The sequence below is a fragment of the Heterostelium album genome, assembly GCF_000004825.1.
Source record: "Heterostelium album PN500 unplaced genomic scaffold PPL_contig8, whole genome shotgun sequence".
Lineage (NCBI taxonomy): Eukaryota > Evosea > Eumycetozoa > Acytosteliales > Acytosteliaceae > Heterostelium > Heterostelium album.
In genome coordinates this window covers 1017500-1037002 of record NW_008805085.1, presented here as the reverse complement: position 1 = coordinate 1037002, position 19503 = coordinate 1017500, and the positions used below count along the sequence as shown (strand labels likewise).

General features: G+C 33.3%; 8 protein-coding genes across 8 annotated transcripts; 4 read left to right on the top strand and 4 right to left on the bottom strand.

The window, feature by feature from the left end:
• Nucleotides 1-34: 34 nt before the first annotated feature.
• Nucleotides 35-2346, bottom strand: PPL_04057 (uncharacterized protein; the record flags this gene model as incomplete). Its single annotated transcript, XM_020574970.1, has 2 exons — nt 35-250; nt 313-2346. The coding sequence occupies 2 exons, from the start codon at nt 2344-2346 to the stop codon at nt 35-37; spliced, it is 2250 nt and encodes a 749-aa protein (XP_020435384.1).
• A 1004-nt stretch (nt 2347-3350) lies between these two features.
• Nucleotides 3351-4377, top strand: PPL_04056 (uncharacterized protein; the record flags this gene model as incomplete). Its single annotated transcript, XM_020574969.1, has 3 exons — nt 3351-3447; nt 3552-3822; nt 3927-4377. 3 exons carry the CDS (start codon nt 3351-3353, stop codon nt 4375-4377), a joined length of 819 nt encoding a protein of 272 aa, XP_020435383.1.
• Nucleotides 4378-4489: 112 nt separating this feature from the next.
• Nucleotides 4490-6331, bottom strand: PPL_04055 (uncharacterized protein; the record flags this gene model as incomplete). The annotated part of the gene is made up of 3 exons (XM_020574968.1): nt 4490-4706; nt 5692-5895; nt 6174-6331. 3 exons carry the CDS (start codon nt 6329-6331, stop codon nt 4490-4492), a joined length of 579 nt encoding a protein of 192 aa, XP_020435382.1.
• Nucleotides 6332-6420: 89 nt separating this feature from the next.
• On the bottom strand, nt 6421-9313 carry PPL_04054 (uncharacterized protein; the record flags this gene model as incomplete). Its single annotated transcript, XM_020574967.1, has 3 exons — nt 6421-6439; nt 6809-6863; nt 7168-9313. 3 exons carry the CDS (start codon nt 9311-9313, stop codon nt 6421-6423), a joined length of 2220 nt encoding a protein of 739 aa, XP_020435381.1.
• A 166-nt stretch (nt 9314-9479) lies between these two features.
• fut8 (putative N-acetyl-beta-D-glucosaminide alpha-1,6-fucosyltransferase) lies at nt 9480-13230 on the top strand (the record flags this gene model as incomplete). The annotated part of the gene is made up of 4 exons (XM_020574966.1): nt 9480-9492; nt 11325-11366; nt 11404-12388; nt 12465-13230. The coding sequence occupies 4 exons, from the start codon at nt 9480-9482 to the stop codon at nt 13228-13230; spliced, it is 1806 nt and encodes a 601-aa protein (XP_020435380.1).
• A 198-nt stretch (nt 13231-13428) lies between these two features.
• On the bottom strand, nt 13429-14174 carry uqcrq (cytochrome b-c1 complex subunit 8; the record flags this gene model as incomplete). Its single annotated transcript, XM_020574965.1, has 2 exons — nt 13429-13490; nt 13976-14174. 2 exons carry the CDS (start codon nt 14172-14174, stop codon nt 13429-13431), a joined length of 261 nt encoding a protein of 86 aa, XP_020435379.1.
• A 1333-nt stretch (nt 14175-15507) lies between these two features.
• ctps (CTP synthase) lies at nt 15508-17362 on the top strand (the record flags this gene model as incomplete). The annotated part of the gene is made up of 2 exons (XM_020574964.1): nt 15508-15807; nt 15899-17362. The coding sequence occupies 2 exons, from the start codon at nt 15508-15510 to the stop codon at nt 17360-17362; spliced, it is 1764 nt and encodes a 587-aa protein (XP_020435378.1).
• Nucleotides 17363-18223: 861 nt separating this feature from the next.
• Nucleotides 18224-19489, top strand: PPL_04050 (NAD-dependent epimerase/dehydratase family protein; the record flags this gene model as incomplete). Its single annotated transcript, XM_020574963.1, has 3 exons — nt 18224-18359; nt 18444-19179; nt 19210-19489. 3 exons carry the CDS (start codon nt 18224-18226, stop codon nt 19487-19489), a joined length of 1152 nt encoding a protein of 383 aa, XP_020435377.1.
• Nucleotides 19490-19503: the final 14 nt, after the last annotated feature.

Here is a 19503-nt window from a genome sequence, read left to right as displayed (position 1 = left end):
AATATATACAAACACAAACAATATGATGTTTAGTTTATTTAGATGGACTTTCTTGGTCAACCTGAGATTGGAATGTTTTTATAAGATTCTTTTCATCAAGTTCTTCGTTACTTGTAATACCATCTTTGGAGTCAACATAGATCAATTGTTTCTTTAGTTTCTCGTGCATTGGTTCAAGCTTTCCAATAGATGCTTTCAATTGGTGAACTTGAATTAATTTAAAATATGCTTTACCACTTTCCTCTATTTCCTATTATTAACAAATAGTTAGTTATTTAGAATTTTAGATAATAATATTTTATCAACACTTACTGCTAATTGATCTTTCTTTGAATATAAAATAGTATTACATTCTACCAGGAGATCTTGATAAGCTTTAAAGAGTCTTGATTTTCTATCTTGATCGGATTCCGCCGATTCGTTTGGTGGTGATACCAACACCTGGTTGGACGGACTACTCGACTCGCTACTGTTGGTTGTGGATGAAGTTGAAGTTGATGCCGATGTAGATGTTTCTTGATTGTGGTTATTGTTATTGTTATTGTTGTTGTTGGCTGATAATGATGATGGTGCATTGGCACTATGAGTAGATGAGAAATCATTGACAGAGTGATTTCTCTTTGTGAAAAGTGAAGTTAATTTGACAGGTGATGATAAAAATGAAGTTGCTGACGATGATGATGACGATGATTGGTGTTGTTGATGTTGTAGTTGTTGTTGAAGTTGTTGAACTTGATCCTCAAGTTTAGACTTTGATTTCTTCTCTGACTCTAATTGTTTCTTTAGATCTAAGATCATTGATTCTAAATGTTTTTTAAATATTGCTGTATCATTATTATTACTGTTACTATTATTATTATTACTATTATTTTCATTAACTGTTGGTGTTGGTGTCTTTTCTTTTATCTCTTTAATTTGATTTAATATTTGTTTTGTTTGTTGATAACGTTGTTCGATTCTCTCTTCCCATTGTCTTAGTTGTTTTCTTTCATCTTCTAATAACGATGATGATGATGATGTTGTTGTTGTCATTGATTTATCACTATCACTAACATCGACAACAATAACCTCTTGATCTTGTTCATGTTCATCATTTTCATTATCATCTCTATCTGGTAATATTGATTCATCATTACTACAATCCTCTGTTGAAGAATCAGAACTGTTTCTATCCAGTTGTTGATCTATATCTTCGTTACCATTACTACTGCTAATACTACTATCAATTCTCTTTTTAAGTTGATCATACTCCATCTCTAACTTTCTATATCTTTCCTTTTCACAAATTAACAACTCGTCGTATTTCATTGTTTCTTCATCTATTGTTGTTGTTGTTACAACTTGTTGCTGTTGTTGTTGCTCTTTCTGCTGTTGTTGTAGATCTGAATACTTCTTTTCCAATTCTAAATAATCAAATTGTAACTTATTGAATATCTCTTTCATCTGTTGACTCTCTTCGATGTTTCTATCTCTCAGTTTCTCTAGTTCTGCCGACCGGTTCTTCTCAGCTTTGAGATCATTCTCCAATAGCATCACTTGTCTTTCTGTACCATCGATGATCTCCGTTCTGTTGGTCTGTTCATTCTCCAGCATCTTTTCGAATTCCAGCTGCATAGTGGCACTCTCAGCTCGCTCCTTCTCGAGGTCAACACGCAGCTTCTTTAGCTCCTCCTCGAGCGACGCTACCAACTCGCTCCGCTCCTTGATCTTCTCACGCAGCTTGTTCTTCTCGCCAACCTCCACCTCGGTTGCAGCGAGTCGCTCTTCCAACTCCTCGATTCTCTTCTCCAGTCCTTTACTGTAGGTCTCTGCTTCCACTCGCTTCTTCTGTTCATCTTGTTTCAGCTTGTCGGATTTACCACGTTCCACATCGATAACCAGTAGTTTCTCATTCAACAGCTTCAGCTCCTTACCGAGATTCTCTATCTGCTTCTCCTTGTCGATGATATTGCCCTCTGCTCGTGACTCTAACTTTTGTTTCTGTGCTAGCAATTCGCTATTCTCCGATGTCAGAACACTCATCTGCTGTTCCAACTTGGCAAGCTCACCAGTCTTTTGTTCTATACTCTCGAGACTCGCCTTGTACTCTACATTGAGCTTGGTATTCTCATTCTCAAACTCTGTCAGATTCGCCTGGAAATCTTCGAGTTTCTTCTTGCTCTCGTCCAGCTCTTTCTTGACTTTCTCATACTTTGATTCCAACTTTTCTTTGGCACCCAACGCCACATTCAACTGAGTATTGGTCAGCTTCTTATCCTCTTTCAAAGTCAACAGGTCGTCCAACAACGACTTATTAACTCTATGTGCTTCATGTATAATTAATTCAAGTTGTCTAATCGAAGCCATTAATTAATTTATATTTGTTGTTTTAAATATAAAAAAAAATAACTAGAAATAATAATTATTTCTTTCTTTGTTTTTTTTTATTATTATTATTATAAACCAATATGTAATTAACTATCTAACTAAATTATGTTTTGTTATGCTATTTATTTATAAGTTTAAACAGAACAACTACGTTGTCAATATCAATTTTATAAAGTTTTTTTGATATAAATATAATTATTCGGTTGTTGGTGAATTTGATAACACAAAAAAAACAAACAACATTAACAAATAATTAAAAAATGGTTGAAATGTAAAAATATATTTGTTTGTTTCATATGTGTTTGCCTGTTGTGTTGTGTTTAAGTGATTAATTATCATATTATTGCACAAAAATCTCACATTGTGGTAATTTAATGTTTTTTCACCTTTTTTTTTCTTTCATATTAATGAACTTCAAAATAAATATTTATGTAATAAAGATTTATTTCTAATTAATTTTATAAGTCAATCCAAAACATCTATCGATTGTAACTATCCATTAAACAGAGTCTGATTAATATCATTGATCATTCACCATTTGTTTTTGTTGGTCGAAAATATGAAAAACTATGTAATTAAGTCTTTGATAACGGATCATGAGCTACAATTTCAACCATTTGTAAATATAATGTGATCATTTAGATTTATAAATTTAATTTGATGATTGAGGCCATTTTGCTACAATGTTTTATATTTAATATTAATTTTTATTGATTTTCAAGTTATTTAAATTGACATTTAAATTTGGTTACTTATAAAATTAATAAATTAAACTGTATTATATTCATTGTATCTAAAAGCATTAAAACAATTGGTCCAAGCAAAGTTGTTAAAGACTAAAAACAATGATTGCGAATTAGAGAGAATCCGAAAAAAACATTAATAAATATGAAGTTTATTAGCAAAATTCCAATAATTTTTAATTGGACTTTCAACATAAAAGAATATAGAATACATAATTAATTATAGTGAAGAGAGAGAGAATGTCTAGTTCATCAATACAAACACAACAACAACAACAACCTACACAAGTTGTACCTTTAACATTGGATGCCAACACTGCAGATTCTATATTTAAAGGTAAATTCATTAAAATAAAGATTGATTGCCTGCCTGCTAATGGTTTATTAACATACTACATTTATTATTATTATTACTTGCCAACAACAATCAATGATATATAGCAAATAAAAAGATATCGGATTATGTACATCAGATTGCAAATGAACCGAGTGTAGGAATGTATCATGTACAGGAGCACATCAGAAAGACAATACCAAAGAATGTTGCTATAAAGAAGGAGATCAGAGAGTTAGATACACACATAGAAGAACTAATGTACAACGTCGATGATTCCTCAGCAACCATTCAATCGATTGCTGAAATTCAAACATTCAATCATATACACGATCTACTATTATCATCAATCGATAAGGTTTCAAAATTAGTTAATAAGTATGTAATTTAATATATATGATAATAATATAATATATTATTGTTAATGTTAATGTTAATAATCTAATCTATTTTTATTTTATTATATCATATCATATCATTAGTAAATCATTACAATTTATAAATTCATCACATTTAAAGTCGACAGCATCATCTACTTTCAGTTCATACAAGTCATTCGATCAACTATCTACTGGAAGTGGTGGATCATCATCTTCGATAACAACACCATCAATTACACCAAATTCATCTGTACAATATGACAATACAACATTAAACAATAACAATGATAATAATAATAATTTTACAACAAATAATAATAATAATATAAATGATAGTGAATCAAGTGACAATTTTAATGAAATTCCAATTAATAATACTATACAATCAACACCTGAAACCTATGACTACCTATCAACATCAAAAAAGAAATCATCTAAATCTAAAAAGTCAACATCGTCATCACTCAATTCATCATCATCAACTGTATCTTCTTCATCATCATCATCCAACAAGAAGAAAGATAAAGATGTATTACAACCAAAACAATTTTAAAAGAATCGTCTTCTTTTTTACAAAATAAACAAACAAAACAAAACAAAACAAACAAAATAGATATAACATTAATGTTATTTTATTTGTACAATGTATATTTATAGTTGTTATATTAATATTTATTAGAAAACATTACTAATGCTCTCAATCCTAATGTTTGTATGAGACTGTCGAGCATGTTTTGTGATTGTTGACTGATACCTTTCATGTTGACCACCGATATGGTTGGATGTTCACAAAGACTGTAGAGGATTCCTTCTAAGCCTATCTGGTCGAGCGGTGTCTTTGAGAGATCGAGTGATATCAGTGATTTGTTTTGTGCAAGTGCACTCTGCAGATGGTGAGGTGTCAGCAGTCGGAACATGTTTCCACCGATATCGAGGTGTTTTATCACGGCAGAGTGTTTGATGTACTCTGCCAGATTGACACCGAGCTCATCAGAGAGATTGTTCTTGTGAAGATTGAGTGAGGTGATCGATTTCGAGAGTTTCAGCGCTAGACAGAGCTTGGCAAAGTCGACATAGAAATTGTTGGATGCCAAGTTGAGTGTGGAGATAGTGTGATTCGAGCAGATCAGCGCAATCAGTTCACTGGTGCAGTTGAGCTGGTTGTTGGAGAGGTCGAGATCGGTCAGCACCTCGTTCGTTTTCAGTGTGAAAAGTAGCTGTGTTGCGTCGGTGTTGCTCATGTTGAAACGAGAGACGTTCAGTTTGGTCAGGTTGTGATTCCCCTTCATCAAATCGAGTGGCTGGTATGGAATATGTGCAAAACTCTCGGTCTGCAGACGCGATTCTTCGTAACGGATATTGGCGAGTGTCAACGACTGCAAGTTGTTGGCGTTGAGCGTGATGAACAGTCGCTCATAGTGTGTCGCCAGGTTCGAATGACTGAGATCCAGTGAGATCAGATGATTGGGAAGTCGCCCGACAAACAAGATGAAACTACTGATGTGACTAGGCGCTAGATCTACTTTGAGGTGGCGGAGTGTTTTGATCCTTGGATTTGCTGGGAAGAAGAACTCCTTGTTGTTGCTGCTGCTGCCACCGCTGTTATTTGGACATGACATGACCAGCTTCCAGAGTGGCGCCTCTCCACTGCAGAGCGACTCGAAAAGATCCGACATCTTCCCAGAGGCAATCGGTTCGAACGACCGTAGATTAAGTGATTTCAAAGTGCTATTAACAGAGAACGAGTTTATAAAGCTGTTTTGAACGTCTTCACTGATGGCCGAATAGACAGAGCTGCCCTCCAAGTTCAACTTTTCGAGGGTGGGAGTCGCGCTGATAAAGCTGGCGAGTGCACCGAGTGTGTTACTCTGAAAGATCGTTTGGCAGAGTTTGAGCGATGTAAGTGTTTTGTTGGGAGAGATCGCCGAGAGCACGTGAAAGAGATCGGCGCGGTTCGATTGCTTGGTGGAGAACGAGAGGTGGTGAAGCGACTCGGTGTTGGGTGGCACCAGCATCTCGTAGATTTCGCGCGGAATCACCGAGTCGGCGGCATGTGGAACCTGGCGATGATCTATCTCAATGAGAAGTCGCTCGAACGAATAGGGAAATCGGTCGGGTAGCCGCTTGACGAATGCGCGCGGATCGGCCAGACCGGTCTGATTGAACGGTAGGAGTCGCGACGGATACAGCAAGCCGTAGCCCGACAGCTTGAGGTAGGTGGTCAGCTTCTGTTTCGAATCGATGTGATACGTGGAATCATTGATGAACGGCACCACTTTTTGTGCCCAGAGTTTGCATACCAGAGAGAGTCGCAACACACTGTCGTTCCACAAGTAATGCAAGTCATACAACTTGCAAATGGTATTGAAATGTGATTGATAGTGACCCAGAATCTTTCTTATCAGAATCAAAGGCAGACTATTTATATTGAAATTCAAATATAATCTTTGAAATGCTTCACTCGATGTAATTTCATGTGCTGATTTATGTAATGAACTTGATTGCATAGTGATTGAACGAATATTTAAAAATAGATAAAAAATAAATAAAAAAATATATTTTAAAATAAAAAGGTGTTTCAGTCTTCACTCTCTTCTTATTTTCTTGTTATAAATCTATATTTATATATATAAAAATCAATAAGTAATAAACAAAACAATATTTTTTTTAATAATAATTATGATCTTCAAAAAAATTTCAATTAAATTAAATTTTTAATATTGTTTGTAAAAATTTTTGTGATCACTTTTAAAAAAATCAATGCAAATTTGGAAAATCAACATTGTTTTAAACTCGGACGCAGAAGCTCATTTTCATTTTAACTAGAATAATCTATATTCATTGATATTAATAAAAGTTAAGAAAAAATAATGTTTATTCTATTATAAGCTATTCAATTCAAAACAATTGAAAATTCGATTAAATATTATATAATGTACATCAAAAATGTCCTTAAAAACTTGAAGTTATAAAGAGATCTTTACAATTGAAAACAAATAAAAACATATTCATTTAATAACGCTTTGGTAGTGAGCATAACTATAATATAGAATATCGATTTTGTTATCCTTAAAAATGAACAGCATTTTAAACATGTTTAATGTTCTTTAAAATGAACTTCTTAAAAGTTTGATATGCTTAATTTATAGAAAAAGTATTACAACAAAATCGATAATAAACTTTTAAAAAGGATTTGTATTTAAGATCTACAACAACAATGTTCTAGAACGATATGAATAAAATAGAAACAATAAAAAAGAATGTAAAATATTAATTAAAAAAAAAAAATTGTAAATTTATTCTAGTGTTGTTTGTAAATCGAAAAATGGGTTCTTCTTTATACAATAATTCTCGAGTGAACCAATTGATTCTGTTGAAGATTGTTGGTGTGGTTGTTTTTGTGGTGTCGAAGCTTGATGATTATTATTATTGATGTTGTTTTTCAAATTTAACTGAGTGTATGTTTTCTTATCGGTGATGGTCCAACACTTCTTACTGGACTCGATCAACTCTTTCTTTTTTTGATACTCGTCGATTGCCAAGTTGATCTCTGCCAAAAGGTCATAGAGTGCCTGTAACGCTCTTGAGAACTCGTTTTTGTATGACAAGAGTGATCGGAAATCCTCGATCTCCCTTTGAATGAACCTGTGCTTGGCATTGACCCAGTGTTGTTTCTGATTTGGACAGACTGGATGGTTGTATGCCAAGATCTTCTTGTACTTTGACGAGATGTTCGGACAGATTCGGTTCGATCCCAAACACAACTTTTGGATGACATGGTTCATTGTGAGCGCTGTCAAAAAGCTGATCGATGTGATGTTGTCAACGAGATTATCAAACAGCGACAACTCCAAGAGTGTTGCGTTGGTCTTGAGGTAGTCGGCAATGATCTTGCCACCCTTGCCACAGATGTGATTGTTGTTGAGAGTCAGCGACTTTAGAGTGGTGTTGTATTGGAGTCCATCTCTTACGATGGTGAGAATGTCGTCGGAGCTGAGTGTATTGTAGCCGAGTGACAAGGTGGTGATTGATTTGTTGTTGCAGAGTAAGCTGGCGATTTCGTCTTTGAGGTCCTGTTTGTTGAGGTCGCAACCCCATAACACCAGATGGGTGAGTGTAGTGTTTTGTTGGATCGATGAAAAGAATTCGGCACCGCTGTTGTCAAGAGCGAGCGAACAATCGGAAACGTTGAGATTCTGGAGTGTCACATTGGATGTAAGTGACTCGGCAAATGCAGACGATGTCATCTCTGAGAGCTCGTTGCAACTGATGTCCAATGTCTTGATGGAACGGTTCTCCTTGAAGACATTACCGATGGCAGCACCGACATCGTCGCCAAAGTCGTTTTCACTCAGTGAAAGCTCGGTGAGTGTTGAGTTCTTGGTCCGCAGAGCATCGGAGATCGAATAGACAGACTCATCGTCGAGTTCGTTACCGATCAAGAAAAGACTCCTCAGTGTGGTGTTACACTTGAGCATGTCACCCAAGCCAACACCGTTGCTACCGATCGAGTTGAACGACAAGTCCAGATAGAGAATCGAACGGTTCACTTTGAGCGCGGAGCAGATGGAACCGATGCAATCGGCGTTGAGCGGTGTCGAGGAGATGTCGAGCAGTGTCAACGATTGGTTATACTTGAGGGCGTCGCAGAACAATGCCAATCCCTGTGGTGTGAAGTTGCTCGGTGCCTTGAGCTCGGTGATATTAGCCGACTCCTTGATGTACTTGGAGAGCACAACGACGTCGCCAATAGTTAGCTGGTTCTTATCGAATGAGAGGCAACGAACCGAGTGGCAATGATTAAAGAGTAGCTTATAGTCTTTCGGTAGCAATTGGTTGGGAGAACTACCACCGCCCTTACAAAAGAACTTGATGGTTGTGAACAAACAGGTGGCACCATCCTTGATGATACCCTCAGTCATATACTTAAAGAGTGTAGCGAACTGCTTCTTATTGACAATCTTTGTGATACAACAATTTGAAATCGGAACGATCTGCTTTGCCCACATCTTGCAAACCAGCGACAAATTGATGATATTATTCAAGTAAACGCACATGTATTCCTCCATCTTCTCGTGAAGAACCTCCTGCTCTGACATATTGATGTTTGAAACCGAACTGACCAACGCTGAAGATGCACCGTTTGCACTGTTGGTAGCGTCCGACTCTGAACCGCTGCCAACACACTTTTTACTGGTGGTGGCTGTGTTGCCGCTGCTGTTGCTATTGTTGGTGCTGTTTAAAGGTGGCATTCCACACTCCTCTCTGTATACTGGATCGTTAATGTTGTTGTTGATAATCGGCAAACTCGACTTGCTCTCAAAGAGTTTCGAGTAGCTATCGTAGCCATTCGTCTTCATATTATCATAGCAATAGTTATGAAAGAATGGATTTCTTGGCATCTCTTGACATATATACTTTGAATTAAGATTCTTAAAGATCTCAATCAAAACAAACTTTGGCAAATCATTGATATTCTCGACTGTCATTTCTTTCTCAGATTTTAACCTTGATTCGAATTCGCTTTATGTTTAGTTATTATTATGTTGGTTTAATATTGATTGTATTTAAATAATAATATCTTACCTCTAATTTTCAATTTAAATAAATAAAGTTATTGTTATTGTTGTTATTATTATTATTATTTAATATAATATGAATCACTATTGTTATTGTTTTTTTACTATACTTATAAAATAGAATAGAATAGAATTAAAGTAATGTAAAGGTAGCTCGACACTAATCTTTATCACTTTTTATTCCTCTATTATCTATTTGAGAAAAACAGCGATGTTTTTAATTATAAGTAAGTAACTATTATTATTATTAATTTTAAACTATTTTTCAATTGTCTCTTTTATTACTAAAACTATAAAATTACTATTATTACTATTATTATTCTTTTTTACTATTATTAAATTAAAAAAAAAACTATGTATTTTTTATTATTTTTGTTGTTATTAATTTATAGATGAATCTAGCAGTGTGACTTCTACTTCTATTTCCCTCTTCTAATTTAATTTTAAATGAAAATTAGTAACAGTTATTATTAACTAACTATGTTTTATTATAATGTTGCAGTGTTGGTATTATTTGTATTGAATTTGTCGAATATTATTTTTGTAGAGGTGTTGTTATTTATAAATATAAATAAACTAAACAACTTTTGTGAAAAGAAAAACAATTTAAATTGCTATTCTATCTAAAATGAACTAACTAACTTTAAATGTCTAATGATATTATTATTATTAAAAAAAAAACAAATCTACAAATTAATCTGATAATATTGTATTGAAGTTTGTTTCTGTTATTCTTTTTTGTTCTGTTCTGTTGCGTTATTCTTTTTTTTTTTTTTTTTAAATAAGGTCAATGAAAAAAAAGATCTTTGTTATTTAATTATGCTTGTTTGTTTTGTTCTGTTCTTTGTTGTTGGTTCTGGTATATTATGACTAATATTTGTTATTTGTCAAATTCAAATTCAAAAAAAAAAAACAAAAAAAAAAAGAAAAAAGAATAAATTTGCGCTATATATTATTGATTGTTGTTTGGATTTTTGTCAAAACTATTGCAGGTGCTTGAAAAATAAAAAAAAATTGAATTCAACAAGCGTTCTTTAGAACAATAGAAGCACTCAATTTTTTTTGCAAATTTAACACACAAAATTTTTTCTTCTTTTTATTCTTCTTCAGGTAGTTCTCTCCGAAGTAAAAAATAAAATAAAAAAAAATAAAAAAAATAAAATCGATTATGAAATTTATTTTTGAAATCGCCAATCCTCTGATGGTTTTTTTTAGTTTCCAGAGTCTTTGATGATTGATGATGCAGCAAAAATTAAAATGAAATAAAATGAAATTGGAAATTTATTCGATTGAATGGCGATGATGTCTTACTCTATTTATTTTATCGATTTACAAGTATAGCAGTATTTCTTAATCTATTTATTATATTATTTTTATTTTTGGATACCACACGATTGCAGTTTCGTTTCTTCTTCTTTATACTTCTTTTAGCAATAAAAATAAATAAATAAATAATAATGATATAGAACAAATATAAAATATATTATATTTATTATTGAGATAGAGAAAGAGAGAATAGAAAAGTTTTGTTTACCTTTTTATTATTAATATACTTTACTTTATTACTTTACTTTACTTTTAAAAGTTTTGATACATAACATGATCGACTGACCGACCAATGCTGTTGTTTGATGATTACAAATAAACAACACCCCACACCGAATCATTACCACTTTCCCCTTCACCCACCCCCTTTTATTTTTAATTAATTAAAAATAAACAAGAAAAATAATTGTTTGCTTCTTTATAAAAAAAAATAAATGGTTACTAATAATCATTTTTGTGTGTGTGTGTGTGTTGATTTAGTTGTTGTTTTTTTTTATAATTGATTAATGTTGTATGATGTGAACAGTATAATGAAGGTGATTTTTTTTTCTACTATTATCATTTATTTATTTATTATAATTTATTATTATTGTAGTATCTTTGCAAAGATACATTACATTAAATGAAATACAGAATTGTAAAAAGATATTTAATTTGTCTTTTACTATCTATAGTATTGTATTTGATATTCAGTTGTTTGTTGTCGTTCTATTATAAATTTGCTACTACTGTTACCACTACTTCTTTATTTGGTCATACCAATGATAGTAAAAATTACATTAATAATAATAACAAAGTTAATAATAAAATTAATAAATTAGAATCACTTTCAGATAGATATAAATCGATATATATATCTTATAGTGTATCTGGGTCTTTGCAACTGCATTTCAATAGATTCCATGGAATCGGCAATTACAATAACCAGCACACCACTAGCTTCGATACTCTAAGCGAACTATTCACACAATTCGAACAACACCTCGTCATAAGGAATGGCAATAGCAAAGAAAATATCAATTTAGAAGTGAATAGACTTTATTTAGATATATCGAATTATTGTTTGAACTCGAAATCCGGTAAATCGCCAACTCAACCACTAGTGCCGATTGGTGTGATATTAGAATCGTTGTTCTTCTTTGAAGATGTTGTTGTGGATGATATTACTGTTGTCGGTAGTAGTAGTCTGTGTGTAGCTAACCACATCACTTGGTTAAGGTCAGAACTGAACAGGAAAATCGATACATTCCTCATTGAGAATAGATCTTGGAATCTGTTGGACTATGAATATTATCCGGTTGATAATCGCGGTGAGATCTTGTTGAAGCTGAAAAAGATAAAACAAAACAGTGGCAGACATCTGTTGTATAAAGAGTTGGAGTCGATACAATTTCAATCGAGAACATTTCGTCGATTGAGTAGTAGAATGCATCAATTGAGAACAACAACAACAACATCCGATCATCAAGTATGCACTGCTGATAACCAACATCTTAAAGTATTGATTTACGAGATCGGTCCGCGAGGAATGTTCTCAATGTTACACTTTGTTGCCTACTCTCTCTCGCTCTCCTACCAATTCAAAAGAATGTTCATTGTCAATACAACATCCTACTCCTATGCCAATCATTGGAATGATGTATTACTTCCTCTATCAACGTAAGTAGTTATAAACAACGACTACTATTATTCAATTGTATTAGTAACTAATTGTTAATAATATATTACACAATAGATGTGAAATGAAAGATGTTGATATTGAATCACCTCAGTATATCACTGAGTTGTATTATAGTGAATATGATAGAGATCGTCGTGTAACTATCGTTGAGAATAGCTATATGGTGTATTATAAGTTTAGATCGCCAAGAGACTACCCGGAAACACGTTTCGCTTCGCTACTAGAGTATCGGTCGTACATCATGGATTGGCTGGCACGACCTAGCTATGAGACACGCCAAATGATACGTCGATACAAACAAGAGTTGTGGGGAGATCGTTTGATGCCAGCGGGATGCGAAGACTGCTGTGTCAGTGTGCATATCCGGTGTGGCGACAAGTGGGATGAGTCTGGCGTTAGCATGACTCCGTTCGACGACTACTTCAAAGCGATTCTCGAGGTGACTCGTAACGCCACACGTCTCCACGATATCTTTCTGATGACCGATAACAGCACGGTGATAGAGATGCTCGAGCGACGATCGCAAGCGTTAAAACTCAACCTGAATATCAGATACATCAAGGAGATAGTGAGGTATTCCGATCGAGTACTGGAGGTCGCCAAGGAGCTAGAAACCGGAAGAATACCATCCAATTTGAAATCTACTTACGGTGCACAGCTATTTTCCGAGGTGCACATTGCCAGTGAATGTAAATTCTTCATTGGAACGCAATCGTCAAACATCGGTAGAACCATCACTGAGTTAATGGCTGCTAAAAACTATAATTCCTTTGTCAGTTGGATGAGTGTAGATAATAGTCCATGGGTTGCAAATCCCTAAATTCTAACTGACTAACTAACTTACATCGATAAATCAATGCCTGTATATAATTCCTTTAACAGAGTATGCTAATAAACTAACTTTATACTTATATATGTGTTTAACAAACACTCAGAACAACAACAATAATAATAACTAGCATTAACAAAGATAAATAAAAAAAAAGAAGAGGAAGCAAATAATCACTTTGTATGATTTCTAACAAGCAGGTAGTAGATATAATACTGCATTTTTGTTTTGCTTTGTAATACCCTTTCTATCTTCAATAATATAGATCTATAGTTTTTTTATAAATATATAATTATGCTTGAGCTGATATCCATTTCCGTTAAACCTCTCATCTTTTTTGACTGCTTTTCGTCTTTTCTACTCTTTTCTTTTTTTAATACCTGTTTTCTATCATATCTGATCAACATGTATACCTGTTAGATTCCTAAATAAATTGATCAACCGATCGCGATCTACCACACAAAATAATATTGTTAAATCTAAATGATCGTAAATATAGGTTTAAGTTTTGTTTTTTTTTTTTATTTTTTCTTGAATTACAAGTTAAATCCTATGATTAAGATTGAAATAGTTAGTTTTTTTATTTTCATTTTGATCTAAAATTATATATTATAGTTTGAATTGTTGCTATTGATCAATATATATTTACCTTGTGTATATTTTGAAATATATAAGTTTTAAAATAGTTTTTGATCTAAAAAACAACTGATTGCTTAGTACCAGTGCTCCTTCATACCCTCGTGGTAAGAGTGATTTGCCCAGTTGACAGTGACACCCAAAGCAACAAAGTATGGTACAATGGCAAGTGAATGCTCACGAACACCACGCTTGATATGTGGTACGGCATTCTTGAAGTAGTTGACAAACAATCTTTGACGGAATGGTGAAAGAGTGTAGGTGATTTGCTTTCCAAAGACGGCTCCTGATCCTCCCATTATTATTTAATCTATTATTATTATTATAAATGTAAGAGAGTTGAATTCGAATTAGTTTTCATTGATCAATTTTTATTTTTTATTTTATTTTTTTAAAATCTGAACTGCTGCAATATCATTCGATAAAATAATTCAGTCAATCATATATCGAATTTATCATATCATTCAACCAGAATTAATCAATCTGATAATTAGCTATATGTTTCGTTCATGATTGTTGAATTGATAAATGAATGAATGATTGATCGATCGATTTCACCATAATAACTATTTTATCAGATTTTCTGCTTCTGAACTGATCGATCTACTATTTGATTTGATTGATTGATTCATCGATTGACTTTGCTTTAGTTGAACTTAAATTCAATACTTTACTTTTTAATAATATATAAATTTAATTAGTAAATAAAATTGAAATATTTTGAATATGCGCAACAATTAGCTAGTATGAGTGTTTGAAAAATCAAAATCACAAAAAACATTTCACCAAAAAATAAATAAAAAAAAAGACCCGTGCACAAATTTCTGAGACATGATGATCGTTATTATTACCAATGAAAATGGCGTCAATGTAATAAGAATTTAAATTTATTTCTTGTCTACAAATAAAACATTCTATAACTTTACAAATAAATCAATTGAAATTCGGACGAATCAATAAAAAAAATAAAAAAATAGTATTTTTGAGATTGTGACAATCAATCAATCAATCAATCAATTTAATGTGTACACATCTGAGTATATCTATTCTTAATCCTCTCTACAAAAAAAACAAGTCAGCAAGCATGACTAAAAAGAAGTGGGAATTGTTGTTAAACAAATAATAAAACAAAAATAAAATAAATAAACAATTAATAATAAAAAACCGCGGTATTTTTATCGGTTAAAAAATAAATCTCAAAAAAAGTTGGAACAATGCTGGTGTAATCATACTTTAATATTATTTTTATTTTCGAAAATGTTGATTTAAAATTTATTTTTATTTTTATTTTTGTTTTTACTCGTCGAAAGTTTCAATTCTCGTCTACTATAAATCAGCATGTTTGAACGTTAAACTCTTTCCCGAATTTTCATTTTCGCGGCCAAATAAGTAACTTTATAATATAATATTATTTTTTATTATTACTACTTACTTTGTAAAACCTGTTTTTTTTTTATTAAAACGATTAATTTTAGAACTAACCTATAATTAATTCTTAAATTTAAAAAAAACTAGTATTTTTTTTTTTTTTACAAACATATATCTCACATTTAATAATCTATTATTATTATCATTATTTATATAATTCAATTTTATATATTTATATATTATTTATTTTTTTAAAACAACAAGATGAAATATATTTTAGTTACTGGTGGTGTGTTGAGTGGTATTGGCAAGGGTATCATTGCAAGTAGCACAGCAATGATCATGAAGTCAATGGGATTGCGTGTGACATCGATCAAGATCGATCCATACTTGAACATTGATGCCGGTACCATGAGTCCATTCGAACACGGTGAAGTATTCGTTCTCAATGACGGTGGTGAAGTAGATCTCGATCTTGGAAACTACGAGCGTTTCCTTGACGTCAGTTTAAATCGTGATAATAACATTACAACTGGAAAGATTTATAATTTAGTAATTGAAAAGGTAAATATTATAATAATAATTATTATTGTTTATTTAAATATATATATTAGTTTTATTAATTGTTTGTTTGTTTTTTTTTATTTATTTATAGGAACGTAAAGGTTTGTTCTTGGGTAAGACTGTACAAGTTGTTCCACATATTACTGAGGAGATCCAACAGTGGGTTGAACGTGTCGCTCATATTCCAGTGGATGGACAAGAGGGTACTCCAGATGTTTGTGTCATCGAGTTGGGTGGAACCGTTGGAGATATCGAATCTATGCCATTCATTGAGGCGATGCGTCAATTCCAATTCCGTGTTGGTGAGGACAACTTTTGTTTGTTACATGTCACTTTGGTGCCGGTGTTGGGTGTCGTCGGTGAGCAAAAGACCAAGCCATCGCAACAGTCTGTCCGTGAGTTGAGAGCACTCGGTCTCAGTCCAAATCTCGTTATGTGTCGTAGCACTCAGCCATTGTCCACCGAGACCAAAAAGAAGATCTCGCTGTTCTGCCACGTCGCACCAGAGAACGTCATTGGAGTGCACGACGTCTCCAACATCTATCGTGTCCCACTGTTGCTCTACCAACAAAATACACCAAACATTATTTTGAATCGTTTGAAGTTGACACCAAAGGTAGATATCAACTGTGTCAAGGAGAATGGACATATGGGTGACGACGGTAACCAAGGTACCCCATACTGGTTGGAAGCCTGGAAAGCTATGGCCGACCGTATGGACAGAATCAACAACGAGGGATTCGGCCCAATTCGTATTGCTATGGTTGGTAAATACACTGGTTTGACTGACTCTTATCTCTCGGTGATCAAAGCGTTGGAGCACGCCTCTATGCATCTCGATCGTAAGACTGTGATCGACTGGATCGAAGCATCCGACTTGGAGCCAGCCAGAGAAGGTAACGCCTCGCCCATTACAGACTTTTCACCAGAGAAACACGATCGTGCCTGGGATTTGTTGCGTTCTGCACACGGTATTCTGGTGCCAGGTGGTTTCGGTGATCGTGGTGTCGAGGGTATGATTCTCGCTGCCAACTACGCGCGTACTCACAACAAGCCATACTTGGGTATTTGCTTGGGTATGCAAGTCGCCGTTATCGAATACGCCAGAAACATGCTCGGCTGGACAGGTGCCAATTCCGAAGAGTTTGGTAATGGAACCAAGAATGTTGTAATTTTCATGCCTGAAGTCTCAAAGACTCATATGGGTGCCACCATGCGTTTGGGTTCACGTGACACCATCTTCAACGATGTCGACTGCAAGATTGCCAAGCTATACAATGTCACCAAGGTCGGTGAAGCCGTCGAGGAGCGTCATCGTCATCGTTATGAAGTCAACCCAGAGTACATCCAAGAGATCGGTACCAAGGGATTGCGTTTCGTTGGAAAGGATTCCACCAACACCCGTATGGAAATCGTAGAGTTGGACGGTCACGACTACTTTGTTGCCTGCCAATTCCACCCAGAGTTCAAATCAAGACCACAAAGACCATCACCACCATTCATTGGTTTGGTTCAAGCTGCTTGGGATCAAATCTCAAAGGCAATCAACCATTAATATAATTACATAAACTTTTATAAAAATATATAATAATAAAATAGATTAAATATTTTTTTTTTATTACTTTTTTTTTTAAAACTAAAAAAAAAAAAAACAAACTAATCTAAACTGATAATAATTTATCAATCTGCTTCTTTCTTGAGAAATGCTAATAATCGAAAACCAAGATATGAAATTGCATGGTGATAAAAGATGTATTTGCAAATCATATTTCAACTAATTAGATGTTGAGATTGACTACAGCTCGCTATACAATATAATTATACTGTATATTCAAGATTAAGTTCGAGAAGTAGTTTTATTTTTAAAAAGATATTTTGGTGGTTTTTATAATTAAATTTATTTTTTTAATCATAAAGTTTCTCGAATTGTTAATCATAAATAAATTTTAAAACTTTATTGATTTTATTTTAAAATGATATCTTTGAAGATATTTTGGTAGTTAATATATTTATATTTCTATTTGATAATCATACCAACATGGTATGATTTGCAAAAAGTTTCTCGAATTGTTGCTGATCCCAAATTTGATCAAAATAAATTTTGACATGTTTGCAAATAAAATCAAATCAAAGAAATCTCAAAATTAAAATAGTCTCTCGAAGACTCTTTTGATTTTTAATAAATCTTCTGAAAGCATTCACCATTATCATCTAATTTAAAACTACACTTTACTATTCCATCGAATGGAGATAATGGAATGTTCAATATTTATCTTTGGAAATCTATTTCCAAAGATTATCAAGAACAATGGATTATAAATAGTTTAGAGCTCTACTCATTTTATATCAAAATATAACAAATAATTAAAAACAAATATATATAAATATAAATATACTCAATAATTTAAAAAAAATTATGTCATCAGTATTAATTTTAGGAGCTGCTGGATCAATTGGAAGTGCTGTTGCTTCTGCATATGTAAACCATGGTCTCACTGTTTATGGTTTAGTAAGATCACAAGAAAAAGCTGATTTGGTAGCAAAGAATGAAAGTAAGTTTTAATATCAATAAACAAATAAACATGTAAGCAATAGTTAAAAAGTTTATTAATTTTGGAATTTGTAAAAATAAACAGTCATTCCACTCATTGCCAGTATTGCTGACGTTGATGTTTGGGGACCAGTTGCTGAAAAGGTAGATATTGTTGTTGAAGCCGTTGGTAACTACACTGATCGTGTCACCTCTGATTTAATCTTCAACAAATTGAAGGTAATAGCTTCCCAGAAGCCAGAGTTGATCATTCTATATACAAGTGGTTGTTTGGTTTATGCAGACAGTCAAGATCTTATCAATGAGAATTCACCATACAATCTCACCAATGCATACTTCCCAATCAGAAAGTCCTATGAGGAGCTCTACAAGTCTATCGGTGCAATCGTTATACAACCAGCATTCCTCTATGGAAAGCAAGGTTCAGCCTCATCCTACTACTTTAAGAACGCCACACAACCAGTCGATGGACAGGTAACATTGTTTGGTAAGAAAGATCAATATCGTTCGTTTGTACACTCCTATGATCTTGGTCAGCTCTACTTGTTGGCCGGACTTAAGGGACAGGCTGTCAAGGGAAATATCTTCCTTGGTTCTTCCAACTACTTCAAATCTGAAGAAGTAATCTATGCAATTGCAAAGGAGGCAGGTGTTGAGGTTAAGCAAGTAAATTTCATTGCTCCACCAGATGATGACTTTTATGCTTTCATTTACTCAATTTCCAACAGACTTTCCAGTAAGAAGGCAGAAACACTTCTTGGATGGAAACCAACCAGAGTTTCACTTTTAGATCATACCAAACAATACCTTCAAGCTTGGAAGTTATTAAATCAAAAATAAAAACCATATAGTTATAAAAAAACTTTAATAATAATTCACTATTATTATTTTTATATTGATGTTCTATTTAAAAAACATATATTCGATCGTGGTAGTTACAAATCAAAGGAGAAACCAACAATTGGTACCAAGGTTGCAGTTTATATAGAGTACCCACCACCAAGCAAAAGAATAACAATAATTAATTCCAACCATATCCATACTACAATATTTCAACTCAACTTCCACTGCAGTATTCTATCTGCTAAAATCAATATATGTAAAGATACATCAACCGAGAAACACTCGTGAAATACGGGTGATTT